At 38.1% G+C, this 18,342-nt stretch overlaps 2 protein-coding genes and 1 long non-coding RNA gene across 5 annotated transcripts; all 3 read left to right on the plus strand.

Moving 5' to 3' along the window:
• The first annotated feature begins 849 nt into the window (after positions 1–849).
• On the plus strand, positions 850–3,997 carry LOC145014382 (glutamate receptor 1.2-like). The gene is made up of 4 exons (XM_078972757.1): positions 850–1,180; positions 1,267–2,844; positions 2,958–3,325; positions 3,426–3,997. The coding sequence occupies exons 1-4, from the start codon at positions 919–921 to the stop codon at positions 3,768–3,770; spliced, it is 2,553 nt and encodes an 850-aa protein (XP_078828883.1). The 5' UTR covers positions 850–918; the 3' UTR covers positions 3,771–3,997.
• Positions 3,998–4,258: 261 nt separating this feature from the next.
• LOC145013866 (uncharacterized) lies at positions 4,259–5,715 on the plus strand. Of its 3 annotated transcripts, none has more exons than XR_013665294.1 (2): positions 4,259–5,394; positions 5,467–5,715. It is a non-coding gene; the product is annotated as an uncharacterized LOC145013866 (long non-coding RNA). The 3 variants fall into 3 exon arrangements; XR_013665292.1 differs by having other exon boundaries at positions 4,259–5,370; XR_013665293.1 differs by having other exon boundaries at positions 4,259–5,364.
• A 9,199-nt stretch (positions 5,716–14,914) lies between these two features.
• LOC145017593 (glutamate receptor 1.2-like) lies at positions 14,915–17,824 on the plus strand. Its single transcript, XM_078975590.1, has 4 exons — positions 14,915–15,244; positions 15,325–16,902; positions 16,983–17,353; positions 17,441–17,824. The coding sequence occupies exons 1-4, from the start codon at positions 14,983–14,985 to the stop codon at positions 17,765–17,767; spliced, it is 2,538 nt and encodes an 845-aa protein (XP_078831716.1). The 5' UTR covers positions 14,915–14,982; the 3' UTR covers positions 17,768–17,824.
• Positions 17,825–18,342: the final 518 nt, after the last annotated feature.

Below are 18,342 nucleotides of genomic sequence, written 5' to 3' on the forward strand. Positions count from 1 at the left end.
TCAACAACCGAGCTTTCTTAGACCTCCGCCAGTGTCAACGGCCAACCACGCCTATCTGGGGCCTTCTTCTGCTACTAGCGGTTTTCAGTAGCCCTCGGTTGCTACCTTCGGTCTCCATCACCAGCAACACTCCGCTACCAGTGGTTTTATGAGACATGAACTTGATTTGGATTTGAAAAAAAAAAAACCTGAGAGTTTTCATAGTTTTGAGAACTTGATAAATGTTGAGACCTTAAATTGACCTTTTATATATAAAAAAAAGTTAAGAGATGAATTGTCAAGAGGGAAAACTAAAAACTAAATTAAATTAATAAAAGATACAAATGCAAATTTATAAAAGTCAAGGCCTAAGTATGTAACTTATGGATAAAAAAAATTGGGAGGTGGTATGTAACTTATGGATAAAAAAAAATTGGGAGGTGGGATAGATCATAAAACTTAAAACTTAAAACTCAAAACTCAAAACTCAAAACTCAGTCCCAATTTTTTGAAGGCCTGGTTAGCTAGTGGACTTCTCAGGCCTCTTTTCATGTCTGGATCGTTGCCAGCCCATCAATCGGTTACCCAATCTATCCGATCCATCCTTTTTGTACTATAGATGCACAAGAAGTGTTTGGACGAAATGTTTGAATAAAAATCAATGCTCATAGCTCTGACCAGTCAACGGGTTTAGAGTTTAAACTAAATTAAAGAGCTCTGACCAGGAATTTATTTCTTTAGTCAATGTCAATACTTCCTGGCGGCTAGGCTCAGAATCAAATGTCAGCTAACGAGCTGTCATATGATATCAGATATTTCTCCTATTTGTTTATGTTCGTATTTTGACAGGACCTACTCCATTATCTTTCTTTCACTTGCAATACTGTTAGTCATCCTGATGTACCAAGACCTGCAGGAAACTTAAACTTTGTGTTGCCAATGGCGTATTGCAGGTCATTACCATTTCTGATATTGATGTTGCTTAGCTTTCAAAGCCTTTTAACAGCACATGAAGATTCATCTTACAAGGACATACAGGTGGGAGTGATTCTCGACATGGATTCATGGGTTGGGAAGGTCGTTTATAGTTGCATCGCCATGGCTATTTCCGACTTTTACAGAGCCAATCCTCACTACACTACAAGGATAACTTTTACAACCAGGGATACCAAAGGAGAACCCCTGCTTGTGTTGTCCACTGGTGCAGTCTTTTTTCTTTTTTTTAGTTCTTTGTTTAATTTTTGTAACCTTTATTTTTAAATTAATATACTGTTCATCGACTTTCAGCTCTTGATCTTTTGGAGAACACTGAAGTGCAAGCGATAATAGGTCCAGAATCAACAGCCGAAGCAAGATTCTTGGAGGTTTTGGGAGACAAAGCTAACATACCGATTCTTTCGTTTTCAACAACTCCATTTTCGAATCAGAATCATAATCTTCTTCGAATCGCAGATGATGAAACCACTCAGTTCAAAGGCATTGCTGCCATGGTTGAATCGTTTAAAGCAAAGAATGTGATTGTTATCTGCGAGGACACTGAAAACGGGAGAGAAATGGCTACTTATATGGCTAGTGCGTTTCAAGAGAAAAACATGTACATTACATATACTAGCCTAATCTCAACCTCTGCTAGCAAAGAACAAGTAAGAGAAGAGCTTCAAAAACTTCAAACTATTCAAGCCACGGTTTTTGTCATGCATACATCGCCTTCTCTAGCAACTGGTATTTTCTCCAAAGCAAAAGAGTTGGGCATGATGGATGAAGGATACATGTGGATCATAACAAGTAAGACTACCAACTTGTTGGATTCCATGGATACTGAAGCAATCAAATCCATGCAGGGGGCTGTGGGTTTCAGATCGTATTTTCCAGCATCAAGGAAGCTTCATAACTTTGTTTCGAAATGGAGAAAGCAACATTATGCTTTGGACCCGTTTATGGAGTACAAGGAGGTAGATTCTAATGGTATATGGGCATATGATGCAGTTTATGCACTCGCCATGGCTATTGAGAAGGTACATACAACCCTAATTGGCATGTCTTCATCAATCCATGCATCACTTTTGGATGAGATGTTAAGAGTCAAGTTCCATGGTTTAGGTGGTGAATTCAGTCTTATGAATGGGAGGAGCACCTCCAAAGCCATGGAAGTTGTAAATGTGATTGGTAAAGGTGGTAGGAGGGTAGGGTTCTGGATGATGATGTCTACGAATGGTGAGTTTGTGAAAGAAATTGGAAAATCAAATTCGTCTTCCAATCACGGCCTGGAAAGTATGATTTGGCCAGGAGGGAGTAGTGAAACAATTCCAAAGCGTAGGATTCTACAAACAAATGGCAATAAGAAGCTCAGAATTCTGGTTCCAGATTTCGGCACATTCCCTAATTTACTACAACTTATTGTTGATCCGAAAACAAATATATCGGGTGTGAGTGGGTTTTGTGGGGATGTTTTCAATGCTGCGTTCAGTGCCTTGGATTATGGAGTAGGGGTTGAGATTATTCCATACCCTTATAAGGATGGAATGAATTACAACGATCTAATCGACAAAGTCTATCGTAAGGAGTATGATGCTGTTATTGGGGATATAACAATCACAGCAAATAGATCTGTCTATGTGGACTTCACATTGCCCTTCACTGATCTGGGAACTGGCACAATAGCCCGAAACGCCAAGAAAAACATGTGGATTTTTCTAGATCCTCTTAGTGCAGATCTTTGGATCACAAGTGGTTGTTTCTTTCTTTTTTTAGGGTTTGTCATTTGGTTTATCGAACATCGTATAAACGAAGAATTTCAAGGTTCTACATGTCAGCAAATCGGAACAACTCTCTGGTTTGCCTTTTCGACCCTTGTTTATGCTCACAGTAAGCTCTCCAACTCTTTACTCCAATCTCATTTTACTTAAACTTTTGATCTGTTGAACAATGATATCAATCATCACCTTTCTAACAAACACCCACAAAACCATATGATTCAGGGGAGAATTTGCAAAGTAATCTATCAAGATTCGTGGTTACTGTCTGGGTTTTCGTGGTGCTTGTTCTCACGTCAAGTTACACTGCAACTTTGAGTTCGGTTTTAACTGTTCAACAGATTGGAATGAAGGAGACATCTACCGGATTCTTGGGTGTTTCATTTGGAGGAGCTGCCTTTAACAACTTGAACTTTGGGGGTGCCAAAATTGAAAACCTATATACACCTGAGGCCTATGTGAAAGCATTAACAAGTGGAGGTGTTGATGCAATCATCGATGAGATCCTTTACATCAAATCAGTCCTTGCGATGTATCCAACTTCTGACTTCTCCTTGATCTCAACAGCATCCACCACCAATGGTTTTGGCTTTGTAAGTGTTCTCTCTATATATAAGAGTCTTAATCCTTTTGGCTTCTTCCATAACTCTACTTGGATCCTCTTTTACATGTCTGATGTAGCTAAGTTTGTAGGCATTCCAGAAAGGTTCACCCTTGGCAGGAGAGATGTCGACTGAGATAGCAAAAATGCGGGAAGACGGGACATTGAAAGCATTAGAGGATAAATGGTTAAAACGTGAATCTGCAATGATGTCAAAGGATTTTTCTTCTCCTTCACCCCAAATCTTGAATCTTTATGGGTTTCGTGGTCTCTTTCTTATCAGTGGTGTGACAATGGCATTTGCCCTTTTGGTGTCCATGGTTCGTGTTGTTCGTGAAAAGTTTCATGTCAAAGTTCAAATGCAGATATGGAGTCGCCTCTTAAGAAGATCTTCTGATATACATGCACAAGATAGTGATGCAGAATCAACAGTTTGACTTATTCTTATAAAGTTAAATAGGAGTCACTCTACTTGACATCTTGTATAGATCAGTATTTGTATCTAGTATATGTACAGGTTCTGAGCTTAGCTTGTTAGCTATTTTTACTGAAAAACAGATCTTATAGTTCCATAATTCCAAAGTTTAAAATGACATGGTTAGTGTATGGCTAGATTTAGTTCAACTTGTTAGACATGTATCAGACTATTGATTGTAAATCAGAGCTGTCGACATAGTAATTACAACTGTAGATGTTGTCTTAATTAGCCAAATTATAGGAGATTGATCATAAGAATCCTTCCTTTATACATGTTGTCATAATTTAATTAGTCGAGTTATAGAAAATCAATCATAGGACTATAGGAGTAATCATAAGAATCCTATCAAGAGATAAGATATACTTCATATATGTTATATATTTTTGCTTATTAATTAGTCAATCACAACTATATATTTCTATACGTTTTCTTGTTCTGTCTCCTGTTTGTTAGCATACATTGGCTATATATGACATTTTTGTGTACGTGTATTATAATGCAATCAACATAACTTTAGAATCATTTGTTTATATGGATGGTATCACAGCATATTGCTATAACGAGTATCTTCCGATCCTCTTCACGATTAGCCCTAATTTCCCTCTTTCTCTATTAGGGTTCATCGATGGCTACCAAACAAATCACTGCTGCCATTCATCTTAACACCAAATTCACAACCCACAACTATCCAGTGTGGAGAAAACAAGTGGAATCTACTCTTATCAGCCTCGCACTTGAAGATTTCATCATCGGACCTTCCATGGTATCGCAAAGACCAGATGATCTTTAGTGCAATTCTAGGGAGTTGTTCCGACTCTATTCAACCATTCATCTCCTCAGCCTCTACTGCTCGAGAGGCATGCGATCGATTGAACTCGAGCTTTGCCTCATCCTCAAGGTCTAGCAATATCATTTCTTTAAAATCCTAACTTGCTAAAAACCCTAAAAGGAACTCGCTCCATTAAAGAGTTTCTTCAGGAGATGCGAGCAATAGTGGATGATTTAGCTCTTGCCAAAGTCATGTATCTGAAGAAGACCTCATGGTGCATATCCTCTCTCAACTTGGTGACGATTACATCACCATTGCTGTTGCAATTAAAGTAAGAGACGCCCCCATTCTCCACTCTTGAATCCATTCCGACTCAGTCAATTACACCTCTCGTCACCAAGGGTCCAACTCTCGCACCAACAACTATTCCTCCAGGGGAAATCGGTCTCACTCGTCTGGCAAATCAAAGGGGGTTGTTAGTCCCAATGGTCTGTTACTCGCTCTAGTGGTAATCATTCTAACAGATGCAAAAACTTCTGTCAATTTTGCAACCTCCCAGGACACCTCACAAGGTTTGTCGCAAGATAGCTCGTTTTTTGAGAGAATAATATGTCCACTGACTCTACTAAATCCACCCCACCTATTGCCAATGTCAAGACATGAGCTCCTCCATCTCCCTCATGGCTTTTTGACACCGGTGCTTCCAATCATGTAACTTCTGACCGGAACAACCTTCAGAGTGTATCAGAGAATGGTGGTCCAGATAAAATAGTCCTTGGTGATGGTACAGGTTTATCATCTATTTCACATATTGGTAACACACACATAAATACACCTCACAAAAAATTGTTACTGCCCAATGTCTTACATAAAAATCTTTGTGAAGGATCTGTGTACTGGGGAGTCGTCTAATGCGAGGAGAGAAAGGAGAGAAAAACGAAGGGGTCTACTGTCAAGAAATCACCAATTTTTTGGCAAGAAATCAGCTCTCAACCTTCATCACCAACTCGGTCATCCATCTCTTCAAGTTTTCAAATCCATCACTTCTAAGTTAGGTCTTAGCTCAAACTTTGCTTCCAATGTTCATTGTCCTTCATGTTCAATAAATAAAAGTCATAAATTCCCCTTTGGTCCACATTCTTTTGTTGCAAACAAACCACTTCAACTTATTTATTTAGATGTTCTGGGTCCTGTTCATCAATCTATATACAAATTCACTTACTATGTCAATTATTTTACCAAGTACAGCCGGTTGTATCCCATACAACATAAAAGTGATGTTGCCAAAATATTTCCCCAATTCAAGCTACTTGTTGAGAAATACTTCCAACACTCCATTATCTGGTTATTTAGTGACAATGGTGGTGAGCACCTAGGGCTTCTACCATTTCTCCATGGCATTTCACATTATACCAACTCACCTCATACCGCTGAACAAAACGGCATAGCAGAACGCCGTCGTAGATATATTGTTGAAACAGGATTATCCCTACTCCACTACGCTAAACTTCCCTTATTATTTTGGTCACATGCTTTTCAAACAGTAGTATACCTCATAAACCATCTTCCCACTCATATCCTAAACAACAATTCCCCATATTAATGTCTCTTCATTCAAACTCAAAAGTACTCTAAACAACCGTTTGGATGCTTGTGCTATCCCGGTTACGTCTGTACACAACATCCAAAATTCAATGCAAATCCACTCCATGCTTATTTCTTGGCTACTCTTCTTCCAAATCTGCATTCAAATGTTATGACCTCACCATGAAACGGTTACACCATTCCCACCATGTTGAATTCATGAACGATCAATTTCCTTCAAATAAATCACCTCATAATGAAATCCTTCCCACACCCAATATATTTCTTACCTCTCTGATTACCTCTCAATCTGATACAAATTCAACACCTATGCCACCCTCACCACCTGCCACCTCTCAACCTGTCACTTCTTAACTTGGCATAAATTCACCAACTACAACTACACCCATCACGGTGGTACCACCCACCACCATCATTCAACAACCAACACAATATGTCCAGCCCTCATCTCCTACTCCCTCCTCACAAACTTCAGATAGCTCCTACATTACCCACCTCACATATGCCCCATTCCCTCTCCTGAACAACCTCCTCAAACTCGTATCCGCAAACCAAACTCTAATTACTTTAATTTACCCTTTGTCAACTCTTCCACCCTCCAACCCATTCCCACCACTATTGAACCCACTACCCAAACTCAACCCATCAAAGACCCCAAGTGGCGTGAAGACAAGGATCAAGAATTTCATGCCTTGATCCAAAATAGTACATGGGAACTTGTTCCTAAATCATCTCACTCACCAATTGGTTGCAAATGGATTTTTAGAATCAAACGCAATCTAGATGGCTCAATCGCCAAAGACAAAGCCCGCTTACTTGCTAAAGGTTTCCTCCAACAATATGACAAAGACTATTTTAACAACTTTAACCATGTTACCAAACCAGTCACCATACACACAGTTCTTTCCATAACTCTCTCAGAAGTGGCCACTCCGTCAACTTGACGTGAACAATGCCTTTCTCCGTGGTACCCTTTATGACGAAGTATTTATGACTCAACCACGAGGCTTTACTCATCCCTAATTTCCCTCCCATATTTACAAATCAAAAAAATCTCTATATGGCCTAAAACAAGCGCCTCGAACTTCATACATAGAGCTCATCATATTCCTTCTCTCAATTGGTTTTCACAAGTCCTAAGCCAACGCTTCTCTCTTTATTTACAAGAAAAATGGCATCTATAGCTATCTCCTAGTCTATGTTAATGACTTTGTCCTTACAGGAAACAACCCCTCGTTCCTAGATGCTTTTGTTTTCACCATAGCCTAGTGGCGAAACCATGAATTTTAATATAGGGTGTACAAACATTGTAAATATATATTATATGTAGTTATCCAATATCGGACGTTAAAAAAATGTTATAATCACTTTAGTTGGGGGTACAATAACATGAAACATGTTTACAAATAATATCTTATATATATATATATATATATATATATATATATATATATATATATATATATATATTTTTTTTTTTTTTTTTTGGGGGTATTGTAGTACCTCTAACGCTCCATCTAGCTCCACCACTGCCCTACCCAATCATTTCTCAATCAAAGATCTTGGACCTCTATAACACCCATAAAAAAATCATGCCCAATTTAAACTTTTAAAAACATTTCAAAACCATTAACCATTACAAAACTTGTTTTCAAAATATATATTATCAGAGTTTTCCTAGAAATATAAGCAAAACATGAGGAGCTGTACGATCACGCCTTCGCCTTGCCCCGATCCGTTGATGTACCTGAAACAATAAACTAAAACTGTAAGCCTGAAAGCTTAGTGAGTTCCCCCAAAATACCCATATCCACAACAATACACATATAATCATAAACAACTTACTATGGGTCTAGTCAACCATCGGGTTGGAATACCCCAAGCCTTCAACCATCCGGTTGGAATGCCAACATGATATGGTCCAATCATCCTCGGGATTGAATACCCTAGGCCCACAACCAATAGGTTGGAATGCCCACATATTATGAGTCCAATCATCCTCGGAATGGAATACTTACAGTCCACAACCAATAGGTTGGAATTCCCAGGTCTATTGGCTTTCGCACAAAGCAGATAAGCCTCAACCGCCAAACAAACATGTGCACATATAACAGATAATCACATAACAGTCTATAGACAGCAAACTAATCTAACAGATCATACCACATAGCACATAATACCATCCTATTTACCAGGATAGCGATCTAACAAATCATACCACATACCACATAATATCATCCTACCTACTAGGATACTAATCTAACAGATCATACTAGCGTAACATATCAAGATAACAATCTAAAGGGTCAGCCTTGGTGCCTTTAACCCTTGAGTATAGTGAGGATAACTCACCTCTTAACTGTCGACTCGAAAGATAAGCTCAAACTCTCGGATCACTGCCATAAAATCCACCACCTATATTCACCATAGAACCATGTTCATAAATTCCCAAAATGTCCCCAGAAGTCAATTAGTCAACCCTTTGGTCAAAGTTAACAGTCTATGTTGACTCGACTCATCGAGTGCAGTCAACGACTAGTCGAGTCCTTCCAGAACTCAAGTAGTCATGAAATTGCCCCACTAACCCTGCAACTCGTCGAGTTAATATGTGTCCAATGTCGGGAAAACCCTAGTTGACTCGCCGAGTCACCCCACTGACTTGTTGAGTCCATGCAAAAGTCCTTGCACGACAATCTTCATTGGACTTGTCGCGTTGACCATGCAACTCGCCGTGTCCTTTCAGGACCTTTATCCATACAGATGCTTTTTAAGACATTTTAAGGTTCCATATTGCAGATCCAGTTTCCCAAGGCATGTTTATCACGTAAAGTTGCAAACTTTACGTGCATGCAAGGCTCTAAAGACCCATAATGTCAAATCCAAGCTTGAAATGGAGTTTTACACCTAATGAGAGGTTCGTACTTGCTAAAGTTGGAAGCTTTATGGACGTAGAGACCAAAGAGAGTTCAAATATGAAGTTGCAACTTCAGTTCTTAGTTCATACCCAAGAATAGCTTCCTAATATGCTAGAAAAGTCCCAATCTTTAACCAAATGGGATCTAGAAGGAAATGAGGTCAAGGTAACGACTTGATACCTTCAAATGATGCTAACTGAGGTAGACTTCAGATCCACACAAGTTCCTTGCTGCTAGGTCCTTGATCTTCAAGCTCCTCTCACTAAGATTCACCTTCTAAAGCTTAAAACACACACACAAATGGAGCACACACACGAATTAGGGTTTGCTGGACTCTCAAGAGACTGTAAGGGGGCTAAAGGAGGCTAATGATCCTTTAAATAGGGTGCAAAACCCTAGAGATTAGGGTTTCATCCTCCAACTCTTACTCGTCGAGTCCTATCTTGGACTCGATGAGTAGGTAACTTAAACACGTGGCCCAACCCGCTGTTACTCGATGAGTCGGGGCATCCAACTCGTCGAGTAGACCTTGAAATTATGAAAATTTAAACCATAAAATAAATACCTGAGAATCGGGGCGTTACAACCTCTTCACTACTTCCTAGGCGTTGAAGTTATATGAACAACGAATGGCCTCTTCCTCTCTCAACATTGTCATATCCACAAATCTCTTGAAACTTTTTCACATGGATGGACCAAATGAGGTAGCTACCTCGCTGGACTCTTCAGTTCTTCTCAAATCGCAAGATGGGTTTGCAAGCATTGATCCAACACTGTATTGGAGGTTAGTGGGCTCTCTTCAATACTTGGATTTCACACGACCAAATATCTTCTTTGAGATCAATAACCTGTCTCAGTTTATGCACTCTCCCTCAAAAAAATCATTGCTAATCATTAAAATGGGTTCTCAGATACTTAAAAGGCACAATTCGTCATGGTTTATTTCTCAATCGTGGATCCTCCATGGATTTCAAGGGTTTTTTTTTTATTCTAATTGGGAGGAATTAAATGTGGTGGTCCCTCTACTATTGTATATCTGTTATATCTTAGCTCCAAAATCATATCATGTCACTCAACTCGACAAAAATCTGTTTCAAGATCATCATCCATTGAAGCCGAATACAAGACCCTAGCTAATGCAACATCAGAGATTGTATGGGTTCAGAACCTCCTGACTGACTTGGGCATTCCTACCACTCAACCGCACACCTTATATTGTGACAATATCGGAGCCACTTACTCCTGTACCAATCCAGTGTATCACTCTCGCATGAAACATATTATTCTAGATCATCATTTTGTTCGGGAAAGGTTACCAATGGTTCGTTGCGATTTTTTCATATCAACACTTTTTATCAATTCGATGATGCGTTAACAGAACCTCGCACATGTGGTCCTTTTGAGAAACTTCGTTCCAATATTGGAGTCTTCGATGGATCCTCCATCTTGTGGGGGCATATCAAAAGATAAGATATACTTCATATATGTTATATACTAGGTGTAAGACCCGTGTACTACACGGGTTTATTAAAAATAAAAATTTAATATCAATATTTAAACATTAAATTTAATATCAATATCAATTTTAGAGCTCTCATTAATTATGTCATTTATTACATTATAAATATATCATTTCTTTTTCAATAAAGCATTTATTTCTCTCAATTGTAACCGAAATAAGTTATGATATGTGAACAAATCAGAAAATTCCATGTGGAAATAAATAAATTCTAAAAATCTATTAAAATGCCATGTGTCCAAATTAGTGAGGACATGACATGTGGCAGAAAATGAGTTTTATTTATTAGTATAGATTTTTCTTATTAATTAGTCAATCATAGCTGTATATTTCTGTACATTTTCCTATTCGGTCTCCTTTTTGTTAGCATACATTGGTTATATATGTCGTTCTTGTGTATGTGTATTATAATGCAATCATCATACAATTTCAGAATCATTTGTTTATGAATCCTTCCTAATTAAAGTCTTTTTATGACATGGTTGTGCTTCGCTCGACCAAAACTATGGGTTAGCTTTCTTCTTATTTTCCTCCGGCCACATGAGCAGAAGGACCTTAGGACCTTCTTTTGAACAAGTGGGAAAAAGAGAACACTGTTTTGTACTTTTGTTCTCATTAATTATGGGTGAGCAGATTTGTTGTTGTTGCCGTCATCATTTGAATTGTCTCCTATCTAGCCTTTGTGGCAGCTTCATAGTTGACGAGTTATGAATTGGAGAATCTGGTAGTGGTTTAACTCTTTGGGGATTGATGATTCCATAACAATATTTTAATCATGCACAACACAACAGAAGCAAAATTAACACTTCAAAATTTATAAAACTACTCCTTTTTTTAAATAATTGTTTTTAGTTAACCTACTTCAACATCCTGTCTTAAATATTAGGTGTAGAGCTCGACTCCTCTTCACATCATCTTACAAATTCCATTCTTTTTATGAATACCATTTGATTTAGTTGGCCAAAGAGTTTAACCCATTTTTATATGGAGGCCCATTACGCCCCATGTAATGGGTATACGCCCTACGTACTCTAAGCGTAGTTAGTGGTACGCCCAACGTACTGGGATAGGTTTTCGGATCCAGATCATGATCATCTTCTCTGTACGTCCTGTGTAATTTAAGTATGCCCATCGTACGTAGATCGGTTCCAAATCCTATAAATTGCCACTTTCGGCCAACTTAAGGGAAGAACTTGATTTCGATTAATCTTTAGTTGACAAGTAACTTTTGTTCTGTCGTTTTGAGGCTCTAGAAGGCGTTCGGAATGCCGTTAAGCTAACTAGAGAAAAGATACGAGGGATTAGAGAGCGGATTCATGTCGGAAATCATGTGGTTTGTTGTCAGGACCAGGATTAGCATTCCACTATGATTCCATTATGTGCTACTTTCTGATTTAGGTGTTAAACCCATTTACTTTGTGTTTATGACTGAATTAATCTGACTTTTGGTTTAATTGTTATTTGGATTGCTTATTCTTGTTATGAACGAAATATTGGTGAACAAGAGCCACAACCAAAATTTTATATTTTTAGACCTAATATATATAAAATTAAAATATAAAGATTACTTCTAACCAAAATATCAGGGTAGGCCGTGTCTCCTTCCCTTAACAAATCTCCTTCTACCCCATGTGTGGGAAGTTTCCCTGGAAATCCCCTTGGAGGTTGAGTTTGCACTGTAAAAGATCTCGAACTCAAATCACCAATGAAATATTATGGTGAGGCTTCCTCTAAATTGGTTTCCGTTTAAAAAAAACAATATTCATGAATTTCCACTATACTTCAATTTTTCCTTATAGTCAACAATTTCTCATCATCTTTCAATTAATAACACCCGATTACGCAATTTAAAGTTGCAAAGAGCGTCATTTATATTTCATCCTCACTAGGGATGAGCATTAGGATTGGGGAACCGGCCGAAACCCTACCGGTACCATATAGAACCGATCGGGCCAGGACCGGGACAATAATCTTGTGGATTTTTAGAACCGGGAACCGTAACCGTATGTTGCTATTTCTCGACTGGGACGATATTATTGTGAATTTTTTGAACCGGGAACCGGTGGGAACCGGAACCGTATGTTGCTATTTCTCGAGGATCAACCGACGGACCTGTTCGGTTTCTATTTTCCACCAAGTTCGGTTCTAGGCCGGTTCCAGTTCGGGTCGGTTCCAATACTCATCTCTAATTCTCACACTTATGGCTTAAAATATCTAGCCCTAAAATAATTACCCTTTACATGATCAAAAAATTGCACTAATGGTCATCGCCGCCTCCCACCTCCTCCCCCACCTCTCATTTTCCAGTTCCAACCACCTCCAGTAACTCCATCGCCCCTCTCCTTTACCCCTTCTTGGTTGAACACCATTGACCTCTTTACCCTGCCTTATTCCCGTTTCCTCTCTACGTTACAGCCAAATCGAATTGGCCGGTAATCGTTCGACGGTGGAAGGCAAATGTCAAGCGTTACACTAGTTTATTGTAGCCTCCTGTACATTTGTTTACTTGTGGGAAAATACGGCAGCAAAGGCCGCAATTGTGAATTCTACTAATGTGGATGTTTCAATCGAGTGTGTGGGAATTCAACTAATTGAGAAAAGTTGATGCTGGCTTAAGCTTAGCAGCGTGTATCTGAGAACACAAATGCTAGAGGAGCACTCCTGGGTCTCTGCCAAGATTGCAAGAATGGTTACTGTTAATATATATATATATATATATATATATATATATATATATATATATATATATATATATATATGGTAGTACAAGTAATTTTCATTCAATTATCGAATTAATATAAAAAAGTTGATGAAATTTTTGTGCATTTTAACGGTTTTTATTTCTCTCGCCCCAAGCCCAAATATGTTTGGAACCGCTCTGATTGTCGTGATAGTGGTGGAATATAGGAATGAGCATGGTGCTGAACCGAGAATTTTTGCATTAACGGTATAACTTGCATTTACGGTATTGATTGTACCGAATCCTTAATTTCATGATTTTAAAGTACCTAGTATTGTCCCAAATTGGTTTGATACATATAACGGCCTAGTGGAATAGAGCGGTTCTTATTACATTGTTATGAAATTAGACAAAACTCAAGTTTTAGAAAGGGAAAAAAGGGAAAATGACTTAAAAGCCCAAAAAAGTTTTCAAACCATTCAAAAAACTCCAATCATGTTTTGTCTGTTCAAAAAAATCCAACGAACCTAACCTTTTGTCTAAAAAGTCCAACAAAATTTCAAACCGTTCAGAAAATTCCAATTTTGTTTTGTTTAAGTTTGTTGGGTTTTTTTTTGAACAATCAAAATATGATTGAAGTTTTTTAAACGTTTTGGAAACTTCGTTGGTCTAACAAATCATTTTTCCGATACGGTAATAAGCCACGTCATCTGTTTTCTTTATTTGACTTTCGAAAAAGTGTAACTTAGTTGGATTTTTTAGATAAAATGTTAAGTTTGTTGGGTTTTTTTGAACAGACAAAACATGATTCGAGTTTTTTAAACGGTTTGGAAACTTCGTTGGACTTTTAAGTCATTTTCCCTTTTAGAAATGACAATAATAAGAAAAATGGACGAAATCAGAAAAAGGACAAAAGTAAGTGCATTTTCATAATCTCTTATGTAGTGAACAAATGAAAATTGAGGGAGTTAGTACCAACAAAATTGAGGGAGTTAGTACCAACCAGTGCAAGTTTTTGGAACTATAGGGACTAGCCATGTTAAAAATCAAAATATAAACTAAAAATGTAGATTGGAACAAGCTATATGGACCAAAAGTTAGATTTGATTTATATGTAGTTGTGAAGAATCGTCATGGAGTTGATTATATCTCCAATTTCTTATCCAACCCATTATTTATGTCGTCTTTCAATCACTTAATCTAGAAGATTCACGAAAAAAGCTCGATTATCTTTTTCAAACTAACCCCAAAAAAACGTCTTTAATCACTTTAGTCAAAACTTCCGAGGTTTGGTCAAATGATGATGCTAGCTTACAATTAGCCGATCGTTAGGTACAAGGTTGAGGAATCACGACCATGTAACCAGAGCGTAATGAGACCTAACCCATTTTTTGATCCATGCTTACAATTAGCCAATCATTAGGGCTTGGCATACATGCTGATAGCTCGCAAGAGCTCTGACCAGGATTTATTTCTCTGGTCAATGTTGGTCTTCCATGGCGGCATAATTAAAATAATCAAATGTCAACAACGAGCTATCATGAGACCATATACTAAACTCCTATATATTTGTTTATGTTCTTTTGTCCGACAGGACTCCATTTTCTTTCTTCACTTGTAAAACGGTACCTGTGTCAACTTGATGCTCCAAGAGCTGCAGGAAACTTAAACTTTCGATTGCCAATGGCGAATAGCAGGTTATTTTCATTCCTGATATTGATGTTGCTTAGCTTTCAAACCCTTTTAACAGCAAATGAAGATCCATCTTACAAGGACATACAGGTGGGAGTGATTCTTGACATGGAATCATGGGTAGGGAAGATCGTTTATGGTTGCATTACTCAGGCTATCTCTGACTTTTACACTGAAAATCCTCACTATAGAACAAGGATAGTTTTTACGAAGAGGGATACTCAAGGAGAAACACTGCGTGCGTTATCTGCTGGTATATTTGATTCTTTGTTTTTAGTTTTTAGTAAACTTTAGTTTTGAATACTAATTAATATATTGATCATGGACATTCAGCTCTGGATCTTTTGGAGAATAGTAAAATGCAAGCGATAATAGGTCCAGAATCAACATCCCAAGCAAGATTCTTGGAGGTTTTGGGTGACAAAGCCAATGTGCCCATTCTTTCGTTTTCAACAACTCCCTTTTTGAATCAGAATCCTTACTTTCTTCGAATTGCAGAAGATGAAACCACTCAGTTCAAAGGCATTGCTGCTATGGTTGAATCGTTTGAGACCAAGAACGTGATTGTTCTCTGTGAGGACACTACAGATGGAAGAGAAATGGTTGCTTATATGTTTAGTGCATTTCAAGAGAAAGGCATACAAGTTAAGCATACAAGCCTAATTTCGACCTATGCCAGCAAAGAACAAGTCGGGGAAGAGCTTCACAAGCTTCAAACCATTCCAGCCATGGTGTTTGTTGTCCACACACCACCTTCTCTAGCAGCCCATCTTTTTTCCATGGCAAAAGAGTTGGGCATGATGGATGAAGGATACATGTGGATCATAACAAGTAAGACTACCAACTTGTTGGATTCCATGGATGCTGAAGCAATCAAATCGATGCAGGGGGCTGTGGGTTTCAGATCATATTTACCAGCATCAAGAAAGCTTCACAACTTTTCATCAAAATGGAGGAAGGAACATTATGCTTTAAACCCTTTTAAGGAGTTTAAGGAGGTAGATTCTAATGGGATATGGGCATATGATGCAGTTCACGCGCTAGCCACTGCTATCGAGTCGGTAAAAACTAAAGAATTTGTTTCAAAAGAGTTGGATATAGTTGGCACATCACTTTTAGATGAGATGTTAAGAGTCAACTTCCAAGGTTTAGGTGGTGAATTCAAGCTTATGAATGCGAGAAGCATCTCAAAAGCCATGGAAGTTGTAAATGTGATTGGTAAGGGTGGTAGGAGGGTAGGGTTCTGGATGATGATGTCTACGAATGGTGAGTTTGTGAAAGAAATTGGAAAATCAAATTCTTCTTCCAATCATGGCCTGGAAAGTATCATATTGCCGGGTGGGTCTGAAACTTCACCAAAGTGTAGGATGTTACAAGCCAATGGCAAGAAGCTGAGGATTCTGGTTCCAGATTTTGCCACATTCCCGAATTTGTTACAGCTGACTGTTGATCCCATAACAAATCTATCGGGTGTCAGTGGCTTTTGTGGGGATGTTTTCAGTGCCGCATTTAATGCATTGGATTATGGAGTAGGCGTTGAGATTATTCAGCTCCCTTATAAGGATGGAATGAGTTATGATGACGTAATCGAAAAAATCTCTCTTAAAGAATATGATGTTGCTGTTGGGGATATAACAATCACAGCAAATAGATCTCTCTATGTCGACTTCACATTACCCTTCACTGATCTTGGAATCGGGACACTAGTCCACAATTCCAAGAAAAGCACGTGGATCTTCTTGGATCCTCTTAGTGCAGATCTTTGGATCACAAGTGCTTGTTTCTTTCTATTTTTGGGGTTTGTCGTTTGGTTTATCGAACATCCTACAAATGAAGAATTTCAAGGTTCAGCAAGACAGCAATTTGGAACAACCCTTTGGTTTTCCTTTTCAACCCTTGTTTATGCTCACAGTAAGCTCTCTTAATCTTTTCATTTGTCTCATTTTACTTAAAGATTTGATACTTATGGGCATTAATATCTAAAACTTCAGGGGAGAAACTGCAGAGTAATCTATCAAGATTTGTGGTCACGGTTTGGGTTTTCGTAGTGCTTGTGCTGACATCAAGTTACACTGCAACTTTGAGTTCACTTTTAACTGTACAACAGATTGGAATGAATCAGATATCTATTGGATTCCTGGATGTTTCCCCTTTAGGGGGACTTGTCTTTAACAGATTGAACTTTGGCGGCCCAAAAATTGAGAAACTATATTCACCTGATGGCTATGCTAAAGCATTAACAAGTGGAAGTGTTGATGCAATCATCAATGAGATCCTTTACCTCAAAACAGTTATTGCAATGTATCCTTCTTCTGATCTCTCCTTGATCGCAACAGCATCAACAACTAATGGTTTTGGCTTTGTTAGTGTTCTCCAATCCTTTTGGCATCTTCTATTAAGTCTACTTCCATTACTTTTGTATTTCTTATGTAGCTTGCTCTGTTTTCAGGTGTTCCAAAAAGGTTCACCATTGGCCGGAGAGATGTCGACTGAGATAGCAAAGATGCGTCAAGACGGGACATTGAAAACTTTAGAGGATAAATGGTTAAAACATGAATCTGCACATGTGGTGATCCCAAAGGATTTTTCTTCCCCTTCACCAAAAATCCTAAATCTTTATGGGTTTCGGGGTCTCTTTCTTATAAGTGGTGGGACGATGGCATGTTCCCTTTTGGTGTCCATTGTTCATCTTTTTTGTGAAAAGTTACATGTCAAAATTAAGATGCATATATTGAGGTACATCTTAAGATCCAAAATAGCAGGACTTATTTGTTGAGCTTGTTAATGGCACATAAGAATAACTCATCAGTTCAATATGCCCATAACTTTTTTACAAAAGGAGAGTTTTTTGCATAAATTTAATCATGTGAACCACCAATTTAATGTCTATCATTTTATTGTTGTTTGCATATCTTATTGTTGAATAGTAAGATTCTCATTCAGCTCAAATGATACATATAGAAGATACATGGGCCACTTGAGCTTAAAGATTATAGGCAATAGTAGATGGGCTAAACAATATACATGAATTATACAAAGCTGTATACACTAACACCCCCCCCCCCCTTGCAGTGAGATCGAAGGGAGAAATTTTATAAAGATTACGATAAGAAGAGAAAATACGTGAACTGTATTGTGTATATTACTCAAGATTGATTACTGAGGGATATTTATAAGAAAGTGTTACAACTAACTAATAGAGATATACATGGATTGAGATATATACGATAACAATATTTGACAAAGTAAATACGTGTGGGATAAATGGAAAATAGATATAACATAGTTATATCTTAATACTCCCCCGCAAGATGGACGATCCAAGGAGAAGACCAATCTTGGATATGAGAT

The sequence above is a fragment of the Lactuca saligna genome, chromosome 9 (assembly GCF_052625555.1).
Source record: "Lactuca saligna cultivar CGN05327 chromosome 9, ASM5262555v1, whole genome shotgun sequence".
NCBI lineage: Eukaryota > Viridiplantae > Streptophyta > Magnoliopsida > Asterales > Asteraceae > Lactuca > Lactuca saligna.